Source organism: Xenopus laevis, chromosome 2S (assembly GCF_017654675.1).
Source record: "Xenopus laevis strain J_2021 chromosome 2S, Xenopus_laevis_v10.1, whole genome shotgun sequence".
In the NCBI taxonomy this organism is placed as follows: domain Eukaryota; kingdom Metazoa; phylum Chordata; class Amphibia; order Anura; family Pipidae; genus Xenopus; species Xenopus laevis.
Window position 1 is genome coordinate 71,763,511 of NC_054374.1, and position 24,898 is coordinate 71,788,408.

Genomic DNA, 24,898 nt, shown 5'->3' on the forward strand with positions numbered 1-24,898 from the left:
ACCCCTCATAAACACAGTGCTGCTGAATGCAGGCAGAATTGTATTCTTGGGGTTAGACACGGGTCTCTATTCAACTGTCAAGGCAACTTCAGGCTACTACACAATGCCTAGGCAATTGTGTAGTAGGAATGAACATTGAACATTTTGCTGCCCACTATGAGATTTAGCACAGGCCACATCTGCAATTGGCCTACAACTTGTTGAGCTAGCTCAGGTGAGGAAAGAAATTGACCTAAAACTACAGATAATGTATTTGTACACTAGTATGGTAATTTCCCCTATGTTCCAGACTATCAATGATATTCTTATAAATTGTGAATGCACCGTTTTTTAACAAAAGGACATTATTTGGAACCCAGTACTAGTCCACTGACAGATGGATGCACAGGAATGGAGGTGAAATGGACAAGCACGAGGGAGAACAATCTGGCTGCAAACAGCAAAGGTGAAACTAACAGGAGGAAGCGAGAGGATGGGAGGGGGCTCTTTTAAACATAGAGAACGGAGAGACTTCCCTGAAGACAAACACTAAACATTTTAGCGGTATGATAATAATAAATAATGCATCCCCTACAGAAATTTAAAAAAAGATATTCAAAGTCACATCAGAGTTACAGGACCTGTACCCTGTGACCTCAAATATCTTTATACAGTACATTATATTTACTATTCTGTATATTAGTTATATTTTTATATGTGAGAGTCTGTATTATAATAAATGGAGTAAAGGGTGTTGGTGAGCCACAGAATTTGCTGGCAGCATGACTGATATTTTGCCAGGTATCGGTGCAAACCTTAACTAAATTGTTTCCCTTCACTAAGGAGGTGACAGCAGTATTATTAATAAGTTCAGGTGAGTCATACAGGTAATAGAAATCAGCTGTCCAGAGCTTTATGCCAAAAAGTATTCAGTTTAGCTTAGTTAGACTGACAGCATAGTCATAGCATTCAACTGCAGCATTAACTGAATGAAGAATAGAAGATTACAAGAATAAAGGTCACACAAATATTTCTGTTTTTTTTTGGTTTTTTAAAAAAAAGAGATATCCAAATGGGGGCATATTTCTTTTTTTTTACCATATATATATATATATATATATATATATATATATATATATATATATATATATATATATATATATAAGAAGGGTACAAGTTCAAGAATACTAACAGTGTTGGACTGGGCCATTGGGTCACCTCAGGGCTGCCCCGATCCTCCGACACCAGTGGGAAAACTCAGAGCCACCCTACACTCGCCACCCCCCCTTCTGTGTGTTGAGAAGGGAGAACCTCTACTTGCAGTAGCAATTGGATGGTGGAGGAATGCACAAAGGCGCAGGCCTGTGTCAGCAGGGCCCACAAGGATGGGGTCCCACTGGGTTTTTTCTCCAGTGTCCCACTGACCAATCCAACCGTGGGCATTAAGAGGTGCAAGAGCAAATAATAAAGTTCGTTGACGTGTTAGACATCTGAGTCTTGAAGAGATAACCACCAGTTTTTTTCATAGAGTATTCTAAACATTTTTATTAAAATTTCAGTGTTATACATTTTAAAACACAGCACTTGCAGCAGACAGAAGCATTTTATAATCTTCTAACTTTGTGACTATTGCCTATAATAATATCAACATTTTTGGCTTGGAATGTCTTTTTGTTTATAGTATGGTGTTAAAATACAAGAAAGGAAAGAAATATGTATAAAAGGATTATCACCAAGCTCCTTCTCGAGGAGATCTGACAGGTGTACACAATTATACGGAATGCTAGCGGCGACAATTCTGAGAATCTTTATCCTAAGAAAGAGAAGACCAATCACTCATGCTTTCTAAGCACAATTTATATGATAGCTGTAATTATATTGTATTTGTGTAGCAGGTTATAGTAAAAAGTATTCTCTTTTAAAAGTAATTAACTTCATTTAGTTAGTTAATTTGGGGTATTAAATCTAAACAATTGTAAAGATCAATGTGTTCATTTTGCACTGTATAAGACCACATATACACAAAACTGACTAAATATAAATTATATATTGTGGGATAATATTTAAATTGATTTTGGCAAGCCTGTTGGTTCTGAAGGCTTCATCCCCTACTCAAACTCCTTTTACAGGACAAAGAGTATACCTTTTGTAGAGTATTCAATTCTATGACAAAATTGCAAGGTGCAAGTTTGCACCTGAAAAGCTTTGCACAATCAGTTTTTTGCACTTTTCTCCGTGACCCTATTTTATAAATGCAGCCTTATTTTCTGCAGCTCTCCAGATTGGAAGTTAAATTTTATCACGTATACCACAAAGGTACTTTCACATGTATAAAAACCATTTATTTTAATAGCTGTGCCTATATCATCCGAGGAGAGGCACAGCTATTAAAATAAATGGTTTTTATACATGTGAAAGTACCTTTGTGGTATACGTGATAAAATGCCCATGTGGGCTAGCTTACGTTGGACAAACTACACAAAGCGCAAAAGAACGCATAAGAGAACACAAGTCCGCTATCAACACAAAAAAGAGTGATCAAGCAACAAAAAAGAGTGATCAAGCAGTTGCAAGTCATTTCCTTGTTGCAGGCCATGGCGTACAACAATTAAAATATCAAATAATAGATAGTGTACCTAAATTACGGAGAGGTGGAGATCAAGTAAAACTATTACTTATAAAAGAAGCTAGATGGATCAGAAAATTGGAAACTTTAGCTCCCCATGGCCTCAACAGGGAATATGATTTAAGCATGATTTATCTTTAATTTAGTTTTAAAGGAGTAAATTTTTAATCTGTATATCGATGGAGAATGTTTTATTTATATGTATTTTTTGTATTTTTACAGTGTAATTTTTTCACGAGAAAACTTATGGACACTATCGAAAAGGATATTGCACTAAGGTAGATAGAACGTATCCACGTGTAATTTAAATGTAATGACATTGAGACAATGTTGCAGACTGCATATGTGACACAATTTTTTAGGTGCTTGTAAATGTTTTAATACACCAGCAGGGGGCACTGTGATGTATTGTATAAATGATTGTGCACAGGTGTTACCAAGGTGGCTTGACAAAAGACCGATGGCGGTCTGAAACGTTGCCGAATTGTTTGGGGTCAGAGCCCATGGCTGAATAAAGGCTTTTTAAAGAAAAAGAGAATCGTGAGTGGTGCTGTCCATTATACAAGTATATTTGTAATACCAGCCTTGGTCTTAGCTGGTGATTTACTGGCTAAAGCAGTGAAAATCTAGCTAGGTTGAAAAACTATTCTCAAAGGGTCCTGGTTTTTAGAGCAAACACCCCTGAACGGTACTCATTGTTGTGAAATCTTAGAAGGTGAAATGTCATGGGCCATGTAGAGCAAAGACCGAGCAAGAAGAAATAAGAATAACCTGCACGTATCTCACATAAACATAAAATGGGTGAGATTTGGGGAGAATTCCTAAAGCCCCACCAATGCTCCAGCCTCCTGCACCCACGATTTGGGAACTCTGTAACAACAGGATTCTATTAGTTCTAGGAATACCTAATTACCTTTCTATTCATATGTTTCTCTATACATAAATAAAATTGTTTTTCTTTTCCATTTGGGAAAGATTAGACAAAGGAGATAATCACACACTCCAGTAAATTAACATGAAACATCTAAATGTCTAAATCACATAAAATGAATGCAGTAAAAACATTTATAAATGAATAACATGTGCAGAAATACAAATCTGTACAAAAAATATGTAATATGAAAATGTTTAAATAGTTTAAAATAGAGTTGCCAACTTGTAGTGGGGAACTCCAGACAGGGAGTGATGTCAGGAGCAGGGTGAGTGACATCAGGGGCAGGTCTATAATGTGAGGGGTTAAAATACCATTAACTTCAGAACCCTGTCCGAATTTGCTTTTTAGGTAATCAGCCCTTCTGAAAACTGGGCAGGTGGCAGTGCTAGTTTAAAATCATATCTGTTATCAGACAAATATGCACATAAATGCAACATTTTTCTTGGTCCAGCTTATAATAATCACTTACCTAAAGATGTGCTTTTTTCTGACTCTGAAGATTTGTATGGATCATAGCTTGCATGCCCAGTGTTATCCGAGGTCATATTCAATGAATCACAAGATGTCTTTGATTTAAAGCATGAAACTAGAACTTTAGTAGATTCTTTCACAAGTGAATCATTTATTGTATAATGGCCTAAAGCAGGAAATAGTAAAATAATTTAGAACAAAAATTGGACAGAATATTCAAGCAATAGCAGTATATACTGTACATGGATTAATCCCAGCAACAGACAGATTACCGAAAAACCGGGGAAGAGGTACAAGAGGCAGGGGTTTCAAAAATAAATTATACTCCCTGCTCCATGATTCCTAACATGGGCCATGAATGCAATAGTATGTGTACTCTACCTGGCGGTAGGTCTTGGGTTCACATAGCAGTTTATGTCAGGAGGCAACTAGACTTGTGCTCAGTGAACTGGATGCAAGTGGCATTTCTAATGTTCATTCTGGAATTGATTCAACTGCCACTGAAAATGCGGGACGTGGCTTGCACTTACTTTATGTCAAAAAGCAATTGAGTCTATTTTGATGCATTGGACACAAATAAGCAATTTAAAGCACGACTAAAATTAGGCTAGAATTATGAGGTAAATGCTACATTATGGACAAGAAAAATGGCAATTTGCACTTGTGCATGGCAACTGGTGACTTTCAGTTCACTTACAAAAAAAGTCCTTAAAGCATCCTTAAAGCAAAAAAAAAAATCCTTAAAGAATGGAAAATATTGCCTGAGCCTCAAGTGATTAACCAGATTATAGGATAATTCGTATATTTAAATTAGTTTACATGGACACTTCACTAAATGTCTCTATACATGTAGATTACACTGTTTATAATTAGTTACTACGAAAACAGTATTTCATGGGGAATTGATGGACTGAGTGCATCTAACTTGAAGGTACAAAGGTGCTAATGCAGTTCTACAATAAGTGCATCATCAGAAATAGCTGTAACAATGGAATTAGTTGTGTATTATACTAATGTGTACAATTCACAAATAGTTTGCACGTGGTCACTATAAGCATAGGATCAAACAAAAACTGAACTTTAATCATTGACTGTTCCAATGACTACAGCTATACCTAGACAATAGTACAGGTATAGGATCCCTTATCCGGAAACCCGATATCCAGAAAGCTCCGAATTACGGAATTGCTAACTCCATTTTATCCAAATAATCCAATTTTTTTAAAATTATTTCCTTTTTCTCTGTAATAAGAAAACATTAAGTTGTACATGATTCCAACTAAGATATAATTAATCCTTATTGGAAGCAAAACTAGCCTATTGGGTTTATTTAATGTTTAAATGAATTTCTAGTAGACTTAAGGCATGAAGACCCAAATTACGGAAAGATCCGTTATCCGGAAAACCCCAGGTCCCGAGCATTCTGGATAACAGGTCCTATACCTACTCTAGTCTTTAAAAGTGTAAACCTCCTTTTTTCAACATGAGATCAATGGTTAGGACTTCTGATGAACATACTGTTTGCCTTTTGTTTTAATCATGAAAAACCTATGGTTTTATTTATTAAACTAAATAGGGAAACTGAAAGCTTGATCCTTGCAAGGTAAAAAAATTAGATTACCAGTGCACAGACAAGCACAAGTCCATTGTGCAGAAGGCACAAGGACAAAACATGTAGTAGCTTCAATTTCCCAGTTTGCCCTGTTTAGCTAAGGAAATAACTCAGACCATAGATTTTTGATGATTAAAACGCTAGGCAAAGCACTATTTAGTAAACTCATGTTGAACAAGGAGGAGGATACATTTTAATATCTGATCACAGGCTGAGAGTACTGCAATTTAACTTATCAGCCTCACAAAGTAATAATAAATAAAGTACATTGTGTTTTGGGTTAATGGTTTAAAAAAATGGCACAATGGTAAAAAAATTACATGTTTTTTTAAAAAATCTAGCTATAGGTAATTATACAATAGAACCAAAAAGTGCATTAAATAATAGATGTGTGAATATTTAGGTTAAAAATAGCTGCAGCATTCAAATAAAACAAATCCCCTTTTTAGCCAAAACTTACACAGAGAAGGTCATTTCACAGAATTTGGCTTAAAAAGTTCTCTTTTTGTTTTTGAGACAAAAGCAGCATGTGTAGATACAGTATTATTTGGATGACAGTAAGCAAATGATGCCTGCACAGGTTACTTCCCCATATTTATTAATACATTTTCCTAAAAAATTGCAGTGCGGGAAAAAAAACTCTAATGTACTAATTTCTTTTAAAAATGCAAACTAAATATCATCATATAGAACATAAAACAACAAACTGGGATCAATTTATAAATTACCTTAAACAACAGGCAGCACAGAAATGGTAAGCAATATGGGACAAACCTGTGACACATACACATTACATACAATGCAGGACAGCATTAGAAAAAAACCTGTACTTGCCTTTAAATTGGTTGTAACTAATTTAAATATGAAACCCTCTTACAATCAATAAAAAAACACCTACTCAAACACAGACAATTGCCTATAGTATAACTTACCTGTATACATGATTATGTATCAATTTGATTGCTGACAAGTGATAAGCAAAATTTTTCGTCAAGTTTCGCAGAGAAAATGATGCCCATAGACTCTCGCAATTTGTCGCATTTCAAAACAATGTTGTTGCACGAATTTTATCAACTAACTTTCACCATTTTGCAAATTTTTTGCAAAGCAAAACGGTTCAGATTCGCTCATTAATATTGCTGATTACTACACCTTAGAACCTTGGTATAAGATGTAGCCCTACAAAAGGAGTTGAGAATACATCTAAAGAACCTCTTAGAGATTTGTGATGTCCCATCCCCTAAATACCTAAATCAAGAGGCAATGCACAGAATTCAGGAGTTTCAAAAAAGCCCAAACACATGTAAGGGGGTAGTAATTTCTGAAAATGTAATCGTAAACTGTATGTGTGAGAGTGATGTGGAGTAAATGTATTAATGTTATAAGTGTGTGATTAAAACAAAAAAAATAATGGGAATACCTGTAGGTGTAATGTGTTTAAATGTGTTATGGTAAAGTAAGCTTAGTTGTAATGCAAACCCCAGCATAGAGTATACAGTGTATTAAAGGGGAGGACATACCCAGGGGGGGTTCGTCTCCTGAGCATCAGCTGGACAGGATCATGTAGTCTCCTAGTAAGAAGTACTAGGTACTTAATTTAGATAGCTGGCATTGTTAGCCCAGACCCCAATGAGGAGGTAAAGACCTAGAGGCCATGGCTAAGCCAGAAGGACAAGGAAATTCCTACCTGGAGTAGGGCAGAGGGGCAAAGAGCGTACACTGGCTGCTAAAACCGGAAGGTGGTGCAAGGTCTTGAAAAGGCATGTGTCTATGGCAACTGGTGTTGTATTTTCGCTAGTGGTAATGTTCTGTTGGTGAGTCTACCTGAAAAGTGTATGTGTATGGAATACTGTGTATGAATGCAATGTGAAAACCGGTCTGAATGCAAGTACATTTGCCCTGCTAATAAATCCCATTTTCCACTGAATGATGATGGATTCCTGCATTTAAAATGTAAGCTCTTGGCATTATATTTTACACACTTAAGGACATACTGATTATCCCACACCTTATAACTACTTGCAGAAGCTAAAATGCTGGTAATTACACTTATATTTCAATATGCAAAAAGTCTTTTTATGGCACACGGATATGGTCTGTAGCAGGGTGCATCCATTATTAGTAGCCTGTGGTTATAGTTTTTCTGAAGTGGCCAGGCGGGCTTGCATGTTCGTCTTCCTTTTGTTTAACTTTATTAAAATTTCCTAGAGCCAACCCACACTAGTTCACAACCACAATTCTCCTTCTGCTGCTTTTATTGTCATAAAACAGGTTTCCCCTAAAGCAAATGAAAACACCATGTATATAAGCCTATAATTTTGCGTTACTTATTTCTCTATTAAATACATACACATTCTAGTAGATGTTACAGTTAAAGCAGCATGCTATTTAAAATCCCACAACATAAACAGAAGTGTAGGAGGCAGAAGCAACAAGCCATAAAATTAATACTTATGCACACAATCTGTTAAGAAAGACTTTGTGTGTGTGTGGGCAGAGCAAATGATTGCAATTTCCTCACCCTTACTGACTCAGATGTCCTCCAGGGTTGTTCTGCACAAAACAGGGAGGGATGAGAGGGAGATCAAAAATAAATCTCGCCTTACATTTTACACACTGACAGCTTAAGCTTTTAATGAAACTTTGAAGCATGACATCAAGAAGGAAGCACTATGGTATGTGTAGTCTGAAAGAGAATACACCTGTTTATTTTATCTAAGGCAGGTTGCACTAATATTGAAGCAATAATACCAGGTACTCAATAATACCAGGTTCAGGGGTTAGTCCATGCTCTCTGTTTTTTTCGCAAGGGGGGACGGTGTCAGCACCCTGGATTCTGGGTTCTGTCCTATTTACTGGCTACACCTAGTGTAATTTAAATAGTTCAATACCAAATCATGTTTACTATATTGCTTAGGGGCAAAAGCTGGTAATGGAAAATATAAAATAATCTTGAGAAACAAACCACCAATTTCTGTGGTATCTGTCTACAGGAAACATAGTTCCAGAATTAAAGTGCTATATATTAAAAGTTACCTATAGGTCATGTTGTTACTTGAAGTTCCTAAACTTGACTGTCCTTTCTCAGGCTGTCATTTAAAGTTTCTAATGCTAACAGACTACTGCTGCACAAATATGGAAGCCCCCTCATACTGGAACACGGGGGATCATATAGGTAATGTAAAAGCAGCAGGCCAATGATTTTATGGCAAAATGTTATGGCAATGTTATGATAGATGTAAAAAAAAAGTTTATTTTCTGGTGCCTGTATCCCTTTAAGGCTTTTCAATATGCACCACTGCAAAAAAAGACTCGCTGCTCTTCTCTATGCACATCCTCATCTTTGGACAAAGGTGACTGGAATTTTGGCAATATTTTGGTTAATAAATTAAATCCATCAGATGTAAAATAAAAGCGCTATATCTTAAGATTTCAAACCTTAAAATGTTAATAAATATAAGAAATTAAAATCCTAAGATTTATAGTAGACTTAAAAGCAAAAAAAAGTATTAACTTGCTTGTGATTCTGTTTTTATTTTTTTTGCTCACATTTACAGTAAGAAAGTAGCAAAAGTCCTCAATATGATGGGGTAATTTTCTTTTGTGCACATGGGGCACCAATCAGATGTGAAAGTATAAATATTATATATCCATCTCATGATGGAACATAAACAAAAATGTTGTGACCAATAATGGATGTAGCCACATAGAATACTGCCTGTACCGATCAGGGGCATATAGACATAACAGTATTTAAAGAGGCAAATGCAATATTGAAAGAGGAAAAAATAGTACACAGATGCAAACAAAAACAGGGAAATATTTCTCTGAACTATTGTGTCAAAACATTATTAATGCTAACATTAAATTATGTGTGCATAATTTGACCTTATACTTATGTTATAGGATTTAAAAGGTTGGCTAGAAGCGAAGAAGTTTGAAAAGCGTGGTACATATTTTGTCCTTTGTCACAACAATCTGCTAGCTAAGTAGTTCTCTCATACTGTGCAATGGCATACTCTCAGTGGTCAGGTATGTGTTTCTATGGCAAACAGGTGTCAGACTAAAATTTTGCACCTTTAATTGCAAAGTATCCTTTGTGTTCTTTCTTAGTAGATCTTTCTTTGATACTTCAAAATGGGGCAATATGATTAGTCAGATGGACAGGTATATGATTTAGTGTAAAGAGATAGATTCAAGCCATGTGCCCTTGAACATAACAAGGTAAATGTTTTGCCATTTGCCACAGTGTTCTGCTAAGTAGTTTTCCAAAATAAATACAGAGTGACACAATCTGATTGGTCAGATGAGACACTTGATTTTGTGGCAAATGGCGGATTGAAGCTCAGTACCTTTGAAACTCCCTAAGTACATGTACATGCCCTGCGGAGTAAGCCTCCCATACTTTGGAATGGTATAATCTAATGAGGGGATGCTTCCTGAGAAGTTTTGTTGCATTTGGTTATAGTGTGTCTGAATGCATAAAGAACACCCAAATAAACATTCTTCTTAATATAAAAGATTGTTTGTAATGGATATTGAGCATATTTGGGCTGAAATCTGCTACTACATACCTGCTAGGGGGCGTAGGGGTCCCGAGCAATAAAGCTGCCTGTGACATTAGCCTTAGTGTGAAGAGACAGTCCTTGTTTTCTCACCTGGACATTTCTGATGCTAAAGCAGGGTAACCTATTATGAACTAGCTGCCATTTAAAGCCAAGATGAACAAAACCTTGGACCTATATTTTGCTTAATGGATATGTTCATGTCACCCTACAATAACTGTGCATATGTACACCCAGTATTTTGATGAGTTGCTTATTCCTGCTTACATAGCGCTTGTATCTTTTAGCAGCTCTATAGACCTCAAGATTGTCAGTATCACACTGGAAATCAGTCTACTCAGGCAGCTATGGGGCTAGGGTAGGAGCCCTCTGCAAAGGGGCTAACACTTAAACATGACCTCATTCATACAACTAATAAGCAAGTTATGTAGAAAGCTGCATGCACATTTCAGTACTATCAAACAGAAACAAATGTCAGTGCATCTCATTCTCAATTACATCTCATTCTCAAAACAATTTCTCTGTAACTACAATATTTCAGTCCCTCAAGCAGTGCAGAAAATCAAAACAGAAAGCACACTCTTAAAAAACAAATATTTATTAAAGAAAAATTGCCATCATATAATAAGCTCACAAGCAGTGAAGAACAGCCTCAAACATCGTCAATCCCACATACATTTATTGGCTCCGGCAGATTATCAAGCTCACATACAGTACTTTGCCTCCAGCTTTGATAATTTCACAAGTTCTGCATCATTGCCTGAGGCATTGACAGTCTGACATAAAGTGTAAACTACAGTGCATGGATGAAATACAAATGGAAGAAATAAAGTCATATTTACTTAAAATGTAGTTGCTTTTTGTTGTGGACCTAAAAAAGGGGCAAGGTTTATCTGTAAAGAGGCCGGTTTAAGATGGATCATATGCATGCTTGAATTTTAAGGCCATAATACCTTCATAGAAGCTTGGGAAATAAATCACAAAGTCCTATTTGCTATCAACTTTGGTGTATTTAGACCACTTACTTGTTTTCTAAACAATTGTCTACAAAGTCTATTTTAATGAAAAGTTAATTTAAATACATATTCTTGATGCAAAATCAAACAGAAAGTGTTTTTATATAACGTTTAAAAGCAAAATAAGTGATTTCATAGAAACAGCAAATGTATTATTTTTTTTAAGGTGCAGACTAAATGAGTATTCTTAATCCGAACCAGAGTTCAAATCAGATGTTTTTGACTTAGCACACAGTTGTCTAAGAAGCCTTTATCCATTATCAGATTACCTTCCTTTCTTGTTCCATAGTTCTCAAATAAATGTATAATCCTCCTAACAAGCTTGCTGTGATGCTGGTGTAATGTCACAGGGAATATGAAAAGCCAAAATGGGCCAATGCATTTGGACAAAATGTTGCAAGACAAAAAAGTCACTGGATTTGCAGCAAAATCGCAGTCTGCGATTGTTTTTTTGTGAAACTGCAGCAAATATTCGCCGCAACTAAAAAAGTGCCAACATAAAATTGAAGAAATGAAATACCACAAGAAATAACCATTTATTTTAATTTTTTTCACAAAACAAAACAGGACAGACTATAAACACATTTTTAAAATAGAGATGGATGATTTCATTCTTTATTTTCAAGGGACCCATGTGGTTATACTGATTATACTATTAAAGTGGACCCGTCACCCGAACATAAAAATCTGTATAATAAAAGTCCTTTTTAAATTAAACATGAAAGCCAATTTCTTTTTTTTATTAAAGCATTCATAGCTGTTGTAAACTCATTTAAAAATATCAGCTGTCAATCAAATATTGCCTACCCCGCCTCTATGCCTAGGCATAGAGGCGGGGCAAACAATTACTTTCATTTTCCATTCAGCACTTCCTAGATGTCACTGCTCTCCCCACATTCCCCCAGCTCTCTTAACGATTTAATTGTGTAACCAGTGCATGAGGATGGACATTGGGTCCCTGTCTCCTGGTGCACAAACAAGATTCTGAGATGATACAAGGCTTTCCTTAAAGGAGAAGGAAACCCCCAGGGCGCTAAACCCCTCCCCCCCTCCCCTGTGCTGCCCCCCCTCCCTCCTCCCCCCTGGCCTACCTGTCCCCCTGGGCAAATGCCCCTAACTTTTTACTCACCCCTCTGCGCAGGTCCTGTCCACGGAGTACGCAGTCGCCATCTTCTCCCACGCGCGTCTTCTTCCTGCTCTGATCGGCGTTTTCTGGCGCATGCGCAGTAGGAACAGGTACCGGTACGGCTCTACTGCGCATGCGCCGAATGTCACGAAGTTTTCCGATTTCACTTCGTGACATTCGGCGCATGCGCAGTAGAGCCGTACCGGTACCTGTTCCTACTGCGCATGCGCCAGAAAACGCCGATCAGAGCAGGAAGAAGACGCGCGTGGGAGAAGATGGCGACTGCGTACTCCGTGGACAGGACCTGCGCAGAGGGGTGAGTAAAAAGTTAGGGGCATTTGCCCAGGGGGACAGGTAGGCCAGGGGGGAGGAGGGAGGGGGGGCAGCACAGGGGAGGGGGGAGGGGTTTAGCGCCCTGGGGGTTTCCTTCTCCTTTAATAACAGTGTCCACAAAATGGCTCCTTCCTGGTTACTATAATTATGAGTTCCCAGACTGATGGAAACAATATTCAGATAATTTATACAGTGCAATTAAAGTTCATTTTGCTTGACTAACATGATAAAATATGATTTGGAATAATTTTGTTTGGGTGACGGGTCCCCTTTAATGCAAAGGATGGTGGTATTGAGCTTTACCAAAACTGAAGTCAATGAAAAATGAAAAGGTAATACAATACCTGGGTGAGACTGCAAAAGAATCATATGGATCTTGAGTTAAAAACATTTTTTTCTGAGGTTGGAATTAGGAATGCACTGAATCCAGGATTCGGCCAGGATTCTGCCTTTTTCAGCAGGATTCGGATTCGGCCGAATCCTTCTGCTTGGCCGAACCGAATCCGAATCCTAATTTGCATATGCAAATTAGGGGCGGGGAGGGAAATTGTGTGACTTTTTGTCACAAAAGAAGGAAGTAAAAAATATTTTCCCCTTCCCACCACTAATTTGCTATGCAAATTAGGGTTCAGATTCGGTTCGGTATTCGGCCGAATCTTTTGCAAAGGATTCGGGGGTCGTGCATCCCTAGTTGGAATAAACACTGTCTGGTATTTTGTAGGTATAGATGTAACAGTCGCAGGTATCCTGAAGCCATAAATAAACACAGTTAAATAAAAGTTCACTAAATATGGTATTTGACAGATATTGTATAGAGTGGGCATACTCAAAACATTTTAAAGAGAATAACTTAAGACATGAAACAATACAGTCATGTAAGAACAGAATTGACAGCAGTGCCGTAACTATAGAGGAAGCAGACCCCGTTTTTACCCAGTCACAAGGGGCCTGGGGAAAAAGGGGGCCAGGACAGCAGGGTCTACTTACTCTATAGTATTCAAATTCAAATTCCCCTCCCGGCCACTCTTTTCATTCTTCTTTAACGGACGCACTCGCACCTGTAAAAGCTTGCGGCGGGGGATTGAAAACAGGGGATGGGTTGCAGGCCAGAGCAACTGTGCCTGCCGTGCCCTCGGAAAGTTTTACTGGCAGGGTCCCGGTTTGCTTTTGCTATGCCCATTGATTGACAGCAGCAAAGTTGCAAATGTCCATGACCATGAGCAAGGAAACACAGATAAACTGGGTATTACTAGGATTGGTACTTAAAGGGGAACTATCGTGAAAATTTTTATATAAGCTTCACCATACTGAATTAAGAAACTTTCTAAATACAATCAATTAAATATTCTGCATTGTTTCTGAAATAATCATGTTTATGTTCACTATTCCTCTCTAATCATCTGTTTCTCTTCATTCTCTCTTCATGCAGCAGTTGGGTGTCAGATAATCATTGATAGTTAGATCCAATATATATTATAGGGGGGGCTCCCTTTCCTAGCAGATGTATTAAGAGCTCATTCAAATAGATATGGTATTTTGAAATTCAGAAGTGGTACAGAACTTTAACCACATTGTACTACGCCATTCAAAGGGAACAAACTTCTTTATTTGTAATTTCAGTTGAAAAAAAGTCATGCTTTCACAATGTTACTTCTAGCTAAATACTGCCCTCAAGAGAATTTTCAATAGCACTACAAATATATATGGGACAAAATTGCAAAACTGAACAAACAATAATAATAATAATAATAAAGAAAATGAAACCCCTTTATACAGTATAAGGAGCTACACCTCAACATGGGATGAAATAATATAAACATGCCTTTATTGAATCATAATAGAAAAATATTAAAAACACACACATTTTAAAATATCTCTCACACCAGTACATAGTAGTTATACTAATCAGTTGTGGTTCTCTCCCTTTCTATATTACTTTATATTCTTCCTTCATCTCCTTTTATTTCTTCTTAACACACTGTTCTGTTTTTCAGCTGCAGTTTCCTTTGTAAGTCACCCTTTGTATTTTCTAGGTTCCTTTCCCATTTTGATCTCTCCTCTTCTAGTTTTTATGTTTATCTCCTTTTTCAGTTTCTCTTTTTTCCTTTTCCTTATTTAGTCCCCATGTCTTTCGTCCATTTTCCTTTAAATATTTCTGTCAAAGTATGCAACAACTTTGTTCTTGCCCCACACTTCCAATTTATTCCTTGCTGTCATCTTCTCTGATGATTCATTAAATGCCCTCAGATTTCCATTTAAAATATGCGTGCAATAAAGGGCACATCAAATCATAGTCATCGGAACCAGGGGGCGTGCCCCCCCCAAATGGAGCCCTTCACCAGCAGCTGCCTGATTTAAAACTCTCATTCTAGCTGACAACTCTGTAATTGAATTACGCTGGCCAGAGAAGGTTATTTCAATTTAAAACAAGTTAAATATAGCTTATCTCTACTACTAAAGGAGACCTCCTCTCCAATCACAGCGCACCGACAGCACAGAGAGAAACACTCTGTAAGTAGATAAGATAAGCTATATTTAACTTGTTTTAGAGGGAAATAACCATCCGAAAAGAACAAAGGTGCACAGTGGGAACCTTTGAAGACATTTTTTAAATCCTCATAACTTTTATTCAACACATTACATAAAGGCCAGTGTTTCGCTCTGTTGCTAAGACCTCTCTCAACACCACAATGGTCTTGAGAAACGTCTTAGGAACACATTGGCCTTTTTTGTGTTGAATAAAAGTTATGAGGTTTTAAAAAGTTTCTTCAAAGGTTCCCACTGTGCACCTTTGTTCTTTTTGGATTTTTGTATGCAGCAATAGTGGGTAGCACCTGGGTCATGTAGTTTTTTTTTAAATAGAGTGCTGAACTATTTGGACTATGTTTTGCACAATCATTTTTCACTTCTACCCCATTGTGATCTGCATGAATGCTAATTACACTGTGTAACAATGTTTTCATTTTTAGTTTGGGTTGATTCCATTCTGCACTGCTATTCATTGTCAGTCTGTGCTCATAAGCACTCACTCATACCTCCCAACATTTTGGAAATAAAAAGAGGGACAAAAAAAGTTGTCGTGTGTGGGGTGGTGAAATGTTTTGACCACGCCTGTTTTTGTGACTACACACCCTAATTACCATGTTCATTTTACACAATTTGGCCTTTGTCCTTGAAGCAGTGAGTCTAACTTCTCCCAAGAGACCTGCTTATCTAAATTGTTACAATTACTTATTTGCTTATCTCAAAATTGTTACAAAAGTATCTTAGTTGCACCTGGTGGCTGTTCTGGGCTTTCTGCCAAAAGCCAATTAAGTTATACACTTTGTATCTTTTTCTGGCTGTGCAGTGCAGGGACTTTTCAGTACAAATGCAGGACTGTGGGTTGAGCTGTCAAAATCGGGACTGTCCCGCTGAAAATGGGGCAGTTGGAAGGTATGCTCACTGCACAGAGACTAGTGGAACTGGAATTTTGCCCACAGCCTCAGTGACATGTTTTTATTGCTTTGGTTTTATTATTTATTTAATGATTACACTGAATTCTCCATTGTTTTTGATATATTTGTTTTGACTGTAAACGTTTGTATGCAATATTTACTTTTTTTTTTTAATTAAAGGGAGGCAGATTTACAAATTTTCAAAAGTGCCAAGAAAGTGATACAACATGATCACTTTTTTCCTTGAGCACTAGATGTCCCTATAACAGTAAAAATTATCTGTTAAGCAAAATCAACCAATAGATGTCATTATTACAACAAAAATTATATTCTGAAAAGAAGAGTATCTATCACATAAAAATAATTTCCCCCTAATAGGGCTAAATTCCACAAGTGCTTTTGTCGGATGGTGTCAGATGGACAAAACACATACATCAAGTCAGATGTAGTTGCATGAGTCAAAATATAATCGGTCTGATAGAATAATCTGATAAATAAACTACATGTAAAATATTTCATCTGACACGACTGTCAGAAGTGAACGCTGCATCTTCATCCAACAAGATAAAAACAAATGGTGTAGGAAAGACCTTTTTTCTCATTGAAATAGATTACGTGGTGATGCATGAAGGATAAGATAAAATCTGTTTCACAAAATCTGATGAAAAGCTCTTGTGGAGTCTCATCCTTAGGGAGGCAGATTTACCTAGGGCTGGAATCCCCAACTTTTTTTTACCCATGAGTCAGATTCAAATGTAAAAAGAGTTGGGGAGCAACACAAGCATGAAAAAAGTTCCAAGGATATAATCGGATATAATAGGATATATTTAGTAGCCCTATGTGGACTCGTAGCCTACAGGAGGCTTTGTTTGGCCATAAATCTGTTTTTATGCACCCAAAACTTGCCTCCAAGCCTGGGATTAAAAAATAAGCACCTGCTTTGAGACCACTGGGAGCAACATCCAAGGAGTTTGTGAGCAACATGTTGCTCACGAGCTACTGGTTGGGGACCACTGACCTAGGGGAAAAGAGCCAATAAGTTGATAAAACGTGATCACTTTTTTCCTTGAACACTAGATTTTGCTATAACCACAAAAATGGACTATTTACCCAAATCAGCTAAAAGATATCATTAATAACCACAAAAACTAGATTCTGAAAAGAAAACCAGAGCATATATTACATCAAAATGATTTCCCCCTAATAGCATCGCCAATGGGGAAAAAAGTTTTCAGTGGGATTAAAGGTAGGCATACATGGGCTAATTAGCTTTGCTTTATGGCTTTATGACCAACTAGCCCAGAGACCACATGGGAGAAAAGAGCATGAAGGGCCACACACACTAGGGCTGGCTTTCAATTGTTTTAATCATATGGACAAACAGTCCGAGCAATCAGGAAAGCAAGAAGGGAAGAGGAGCTGTAGCTTTTTTTTTTTTTAATTCAGCATATCCTGATGCACCATGCACTGGCCAACATGGTGCATCCACAAATACAATTTTCAAACCATGTTCACTGTGGAAACCATTTGTTTCAACATAGTTCCTTTATTTATTTAGTATAAGGAACTATATAAAATATTACAGCAGATGTCAACCAGTCCCGATGTAATATAAAATGTTGATGGTTTAATATAAATGTTAGGGGTTGTTCACCTTCCAAACACTTTTTTCAGTTCAGTTGTTTTCAGATTGTTCCCCAGAAATAAAGACTTTTTTCAATTACTTTCCATTATTTATTTTTTACAGTTTTTTCCCAAAATCTAAGTTTAAAGTTGAATGTTTGAGTCTGGCAGCTCAGTAATTCAGGTGCAGACTCTAAACTGTTACAATTTTGCAACATTTAGTTGATACATTTCTCTGCAGCATCTCTGGAGTATTAGGAACTATTGTATCAATTCTAACAGCTGCCTGTAATGAAACTCAGGGATTCTGCTCAGCAGGGACAAAGATAAGAAATGTATCAACTAAATGTATCAATGTAGAGCAGTTTAGGGGGTCGGAGATCCCGCTCCCAGAGCTGCTTTAGAAGGTGTAAAAAAGACATTTTACACTTCAATATTAAAAAAACGTGACACATAGAAAATAGTAAATGGAAAAAGTCGTTATTTCTGGTGATCTATCTGAAAATAACTAGTTGTTTGAAGGTGAACAACCCCTTTGAGTGATGGTTAATAGATATTTTTAGGTTTGCCACTAGGGAGAGCTAGAGGGTTACAGTTGTGAGGGAAAGGCTCCAGTGGGTAAAGAATAGTACATTATATAAGGGAAGGGTTCAGGAAGCAATATTAGTTTTCAGGGCCTGTCTGTGGTGTGGCCTTCTACAGTTAACCACCCACAATTATATATATATATATATATATATATATATATATATATATATATATATATATATATATATATCTATATCAAACAAGGGAAAGTTGTGCAATGAGGCTGTGACCACAAAATACATATATATAATACATTTTGTGCATACTGCTACTGAAAAATGCCTTACCCTTTAAACAAAACAGGGATTGTTTGTCCATATATTGCAATATATTTAAGATGGCCAACTACGTCAAAGTCATCCCATATCTGGCCAGTCCTATGCTCAATTTTCATCTGATTCATTAAGAATTCTCTCTCTATATATACACAACTTCCATATACAGTAGAACCAGTCGAATTTTAATTTTTTTAGGGGACCAGAAATGGTGTAAAGCTCAGGAAAATGTAAATTATGGAAATGCATTATATAGTACGGTTACGATGTTAAATAAGGGATAACTTTAATTACAGGATATGTAACGTTGACATTTGTATTCTAACACCATACTGTTCAAGTTACATGCATATATAAAGTTAGTGTGTCGGTGCAAAACCACAGATATGCACAAATTTCACCAACAAGGTATATGTTATTTCAATCTAAGTTTTGGGCTCGCATGTGAAACTAACCTCCCACAGCTACATTCTCCGGTTCCATGTCTGCATTGCGTAGCACAGCTGCCTAGCAACCTAATGGCACGCCCACATCCGGCCATGCTGCTACACCCAAACCCTGTCACTTATTTCACAGCCCGTAAACCTCAGCTATTTTCAGAATGTATTGTAACTGCCGTTCGCCCAAAACAGAAAGAATAAGTTTAGCTGCGTTAACCGCAAAATTTTGCATCACGAAAAAGGAGCGGAAGTTCCCTCTGCCATCTTGCTACACCTGTTAGTACAGCACAGCCATTCGCTCAGCAGACACCTGACTGGCAAGTCACACATGCACGGACGCAGCTTTGCTTTAATACAGAAGTAAATTTCATACCATTCAGTCCATTTCTTCAACATAGGATCAAATTAAGTGCTTTTATAAAGATTAAAGATGCATTATGTTTGAACTATTTTTTACCAACGAGTATATCACAGTCCCATTACTCATTCTATCATAGAATATACCAATATATGCCAGTAGCTATTAGCTAGAGCTTTATCACTGACTAATACTCATTAACACACAATAGGAATGCGTGTCAGTCTCATGTAACTAAGCTGTTACAATCACAAGACAGCAGCACAGCAACTTCCTGGTTTACGTTCCAGTCAGGGTGGACTAGTCACCTAATGAGCCGGGTGCTAGCCTTTGAACCAATCAAATGCCGAGCGCTCTCAAAGGGCGTGTAATTGACACTTGCGTTATCCAATCACGTAAGTGAGGTGACTCTGTTTATGATGAATACGGTAAAGGCGGTGAGAGATGTAGAGAGAAGCAGCAGGTGAGGAAGTGATGTTTACGTTCTTTGTGCATTTATATGATTCGGGGGGATTGAGTCTCGAGTAAGACGTTTGCAGTTCGCTGTGTACTTTTTATCACCTCTCCTGCTCGGCATCGTAGTTCTTTCATGACAGTGTTTGCTTTCTGGCAGGGGAGGGGGGATCGATGAGTTTGACTAAACACAATGTAAATTGCTGTCGTGTCGTAGCCACCGATCCCCCATACTGCACCCCTCCCTTACTGGACTCGCCTGCGGGATGAAATACTTCATGAATTACGGTGCCGAACAGCAGCGAGAACAGGAGGAAACGGAACTCAGCTCCAGAGTTGTGAAACTGTAGAGAACGCAGCGAAAAAGGGCGATCCAGTGTGTGTATATCTATATAGGGAAACGTTACTTAGCGCAAGTCACAGACTTCCATGTCAAAGTTGTGGCCCCCTTATGTCTTATTCACTTCCGGCTCCTTTCCAGCCTTCAGCTGTGAGACTTAAGCTGGCCATAGATGTTGAGATTTTTAAAAGATCAGATCCTGATCGTGAGACCACGATCTTCTCAGAACGATCGTACGAATCTACCATCAACTAAAAAGACCAATTTACCAGGAAAACAAAGGGGAGCTGCCTGCTTGGCCCTGCAAACATAGAGAGATTGCACTGGGACCGACAAAGATTTTTTGACCTGGCCGATCAATTTCCCGACAGATGTCGGCCGAAAAATCGTAAGATGTACGATCGTTCGAATACCACGAACTGCACGATAATTTCGAAGGATTGGTCGGGCTTCCCTAAAATCGGTCGTTCGGCAAGAAGAATCGTCGCGTCTATGGGGACCTTAAAGGGTTTTGGTTTATCCAGATCTGCAGCTCCCAGAAGGAAAGAGGGGACAGAATTGAAGGGGATATAGAGCTTGGACATCTAAATATGAAGCCCCCCAGTCATAGAAAACGTATAGTTCCTTCACTGCTAACACAGGTTAAATTAGGGAGCTGAGAGTTTAACAGAGAAGTAACCACCCCAATACTGTTTTATAACATGACCCTTTTATTTAGTTAGACATATTAATGGAACCTACCTGTCACTGCAGACACTCTGTTCTGATTGTACCTGGAAAATGGCCACTGGTGTATGCAGGTTAAACCTGTGACTGCTCCTAATGGTAATGAAATGGCAACTGCTCTACTGATGTACATTGGAAGTTGACTGGCTGGTAAAATTCTCAAGCAAGCATTTTGGGACTGAGGTCCGTTTGTCACCTCTCTGTGTAAATAAACCAAGGCTCTTATATCTGTGTTTTGTCCCGCCGCTTTTTTGTGCCGGTTGGCGGTGGCAGATAAATTGCCCCATATGCCCTTAGCCAATTTTTAGAATCTGAGACTCTTGATTGCAGTGGTACCTTTAGAGTTCAGGTAGCTGATTCCCTCTGGGAATTTGGTATTGACAATACCCAATTTTGGGTATTGGCTATTGACATCACTCCAACTTGTAGTTCAGAAGTAAAAAGTGATTGAAGTGTATAAGACTACAAGTTGCGTGGCTGAGGGCACGTGGGAAATTAAGAGCGGGCTAACCTCACTTCAGAATTAAAAACTAGATATAAAAAAATATTTTGGAAAACGGATATCTGTACACAATTCTGCTGGAACAGTTCCAACAACATTCATTTTTGATAAAAAAAAATGTTTTTTTCCATGGTAGAAAGTGCAAACATAGAAGAACAGACCAGAGGATAGGCTAATAGAATGCAGTCGAGGCCAATGGATAGCAGAAGGTGTGCTCCATACGTATATAATTATGATCACTGATATAATTGTAAGCCCAGCAGTGTTCCCAATTTGCTGTTGCTGTAGTGTTTTTAAAGACTGCTAATGCAGCTTTGGAAAGATACATACATAAATACATACATAAATACATACATACTATACAATTTTTACAATTTTTCAACAAACACACATAGCGATTTGTCACCGCCACTTTCAAAATTAATTGCTGCTATTGATAGTCATACCTCTACCATCTTGCACACCCTAACTTCCTACATGTAAGATAGTGATCCAGCTTTAGAATAATTGTTACTTTGTAGCGGGAGGTCAGGTACCCGCGGAAAAACCGAAATATGATTAGGACTCGGGCGGTTTATTCTTCATTTGCCCAGTGTACAGGTGGGTACTTGATACTCTGCAGGGGGCTCTACAGGTGGCCAATCTAGAGGAAACAGCTAAAAATTGAAGTGTCCTTATGGTAAAAGCCGACTGGCATGATGTCACTTATAACTGGCGAGGGGAATAGGTCGGGTGAAAATCGAAGGGGTTGCAAAGGCGAGTAAGCAGGTCCGGGTCAAGCTTGGGGAAAGTGAATAAGGGTTGGGCGGCTTTTGATGCCAGTGCCCACTGCCTCTCACTGTATCCTTTACTTTGGACTGTAGTACAGTGTATGTATATATATATATATATATATATATATATATATATATATATATATATATATATATATATATATAGATGCACTCCTTCCGGATTTGTTTCAATCGATGTTGGTGCGTTGGTCAAAGTGTAATACAATTCAGTAAGCAGGACCCGCACTCGTTCAAATTCAGTGAAATAAAAGTGTCTTTATTCACAGGTTCATTTTCCAACGTTTCGGTCCTCACTGGGACCTTTTTCAAGGATGAAAAAGGTCCCATTGAGGACCGAAACGTTGGAAAATGAACCTGTGAATAAAGACACTTTTATTTCACTGAATTTGAACGAGTGCGGGTCCTGCTTACTGAATTATATATATATATATATATATATATATATATATATATATATATATATATATATATATATATATATATATATATATAATACAGTATAGAAATTGGTCTGATCTTTTGTTGAGGATTCAGAATTCATTTGAAAAAAAATATGGATTTAGTGTGTTCCCAGAAAGTAAATAGTGTAGAGTTTGCTTATGGTTGCATAATCAATACATAGCAACTATGCAAGTATTAGTTGCTGCAGTATAATATACTGTTCTGGGTTATAAGACTTGCAGCAAATGTTGCTCCGGCTGCTATGGCTCGCATACAAATCTTGAGAACATTAACTTTAAGGGAAGCAGAGTGAGCGCATGTAGTAAAAATGCAGACATTAATGAATCTTGTTACGGTGCGCTATTTGTGCCTCAAATTCTCTTCTTCCTGGTCACCCCAACCAAAAACATCATTGGCTGCGTATGAATGATAATTAATTCAAAACTGTTTGTAGGTATATTTTCATTCAGGTGTATGTGGCAAAAAGCCACCTCGCTGATAAATACCCAAAGCAAGGGAGTAACTAAAGAGGAAGCGCGCTTTACCACTGCTTATCATAAAGAGGTTTTGATCATGAAATATCACAAAGGTCTCTGCATATTAAGCGCTTTTATCCATTTCATATTTTACTATACTTTGTATAGACTTGTATCTTTTGGTTAGATGTGTGTTTGTCCAAACATCACCTTGCTTTACATAACATTGGCGATCTAATGGTTGCTCACTGATGCAGGTGATGCGTATGCAAGTTTCTAACTTGGTCTAACTTGATTAATTCCTGTGTGTTTATTCCTTGTGAATTCTACTTGTGTATGCTGGTTTTGACCCTTGCCTGCCTGCCTGACTATTCAACACTCTCCAATCCTGATCCTTGCCTGTCTGACTATTCTGTGAACTCTGCCTGTACTGACCCGGTCTGTCTGACCATGCTTATACGTTTGATCCTTCTGAGTTGTGTTGCCTTCCATCCTAAATCCTTGGTAAACAATCGTGCCTCTTTGCTCGTCCAGAACTCTTGCTTGTCTCCTCTCTTATCATTATTTCTTCTGCCTACTGCAAAGTTAGGCTAAATTATCAACAATGGGCATTAATCCATAGCAACCAATAAGTGAGTCCCTTTTTCAACCAGCTGTAGAACAATGATCAACAATGCAACAACTTGATCAGTTGCCTTTGGTTGCTGCACATGGGCAAATTTGCCCAGTATTGATCAATAATCCTGACTAAGAGAGTCTTAAACCGATGCTGTAACAGCTTCTTCAGTGACCTCTGTGCATACACACACATGTAAAAGAGATCCAAAAGGGGTGGTTCACCTTTAAAGGGGACCTGTCACCCAAAAAATTATTAAAAATCCTATTTTATCACATTAGTCAAGCAAAATGAACTTTAATTACACTATATAATTTATTTGAATCTTGTTTCCTTCAGTATGGGAATTCAAAATGATAGCAAGCAGGCAGCAGCTATTTTGTGGACACTATTATTAAGGCAAGCCTTGCATTATCTCAGAATCTTGTTTGTGCACAAGAATGGGGGACCCAATGTCCATTCCCATGCCCTGGCTACACAATTAAATGGTAAAGAGAATGGGGGAATGTGGGGAGAGCAGTGACATCTAGGAAGTGCTGAATGGAAGGTGAAAGTAATTGTCTGCCCGCCTCTATGCCACGGGCATAGAGGAGGGGCAGGCAATATTTGATTGACAGCTGAGATTTTTAAATGAGCTTACAACAGCTATGAATGCTTTAATAAAAAATAGAAATTGGATTTCATGTTTAATTTGAAAAGGACTTTTATTATACAGATTTTTGTATCTGGGTGACAGGTCCACTTTAAGGTAACCTTTAGTATGTTATAGAATGACCAATTCTAAGTAAGTTTTAAATTGGATTTTATTATTTTTTATATATTTTATAGTTATTTGCCTTTTTCTTCTGATTTTTTGCAGCTTTCAGATCATCTACACAGAAAATGCTCTGTAAGGCTACAAATGTATTGTTATTGCTACTTGTTATTGCTCATCTTTATGTTCAAGCCCTCTCCTATTCATATTCCAGTCTCTTATTCAAATCAGTGCATGACTGCTAGGGTAATTTAACCCTAGTTACCAGACTGCTTAAAATGCAAATCGAAGAGATGCTGAATAAAAGCTAAATATCTCAAACACCTTCAATAATAACAAATGAAAACCAATTGCTCAGAATATCACTCTCTACATTATACTAAAAGTTATCTCAAAGGTGAACAACCCCATAA

General features: G+C 37.6%; 1 protein-coding gene across 1 annotated transcript in view; it reads right to left on the bottom strand.

Annotated features, from left to right (window-relative positions):
- Positions 1-19,646, bottom strand: part of stpg1.S (sperm-tail PG-rich repeat containing 1 S homeolog) — a 28,033-nt gene extending 8,387 nt beyond the window's left edge. The window contains exons 1-2 of the mRNA XM_018241324.2: positions 19,041-19,646; positions 4,009-4,176 (exon numbers count right to left, since the gene is read on the bottom strand). Of these exons, the coding sequence (XP_018096813.1) occupies positions 4,009-4,176; positions 19,041-19,068 (196 nt within the window). The 5' untranslated portion in view covers positions 19,069-19,646. The remainder of the gene's footprint in view (positions 1-4,008; positions 4,177-19,040) is intronic.
- Between the last annotated feature and the right edge of the window lie 5,252 nt (positions 19,647-24,898).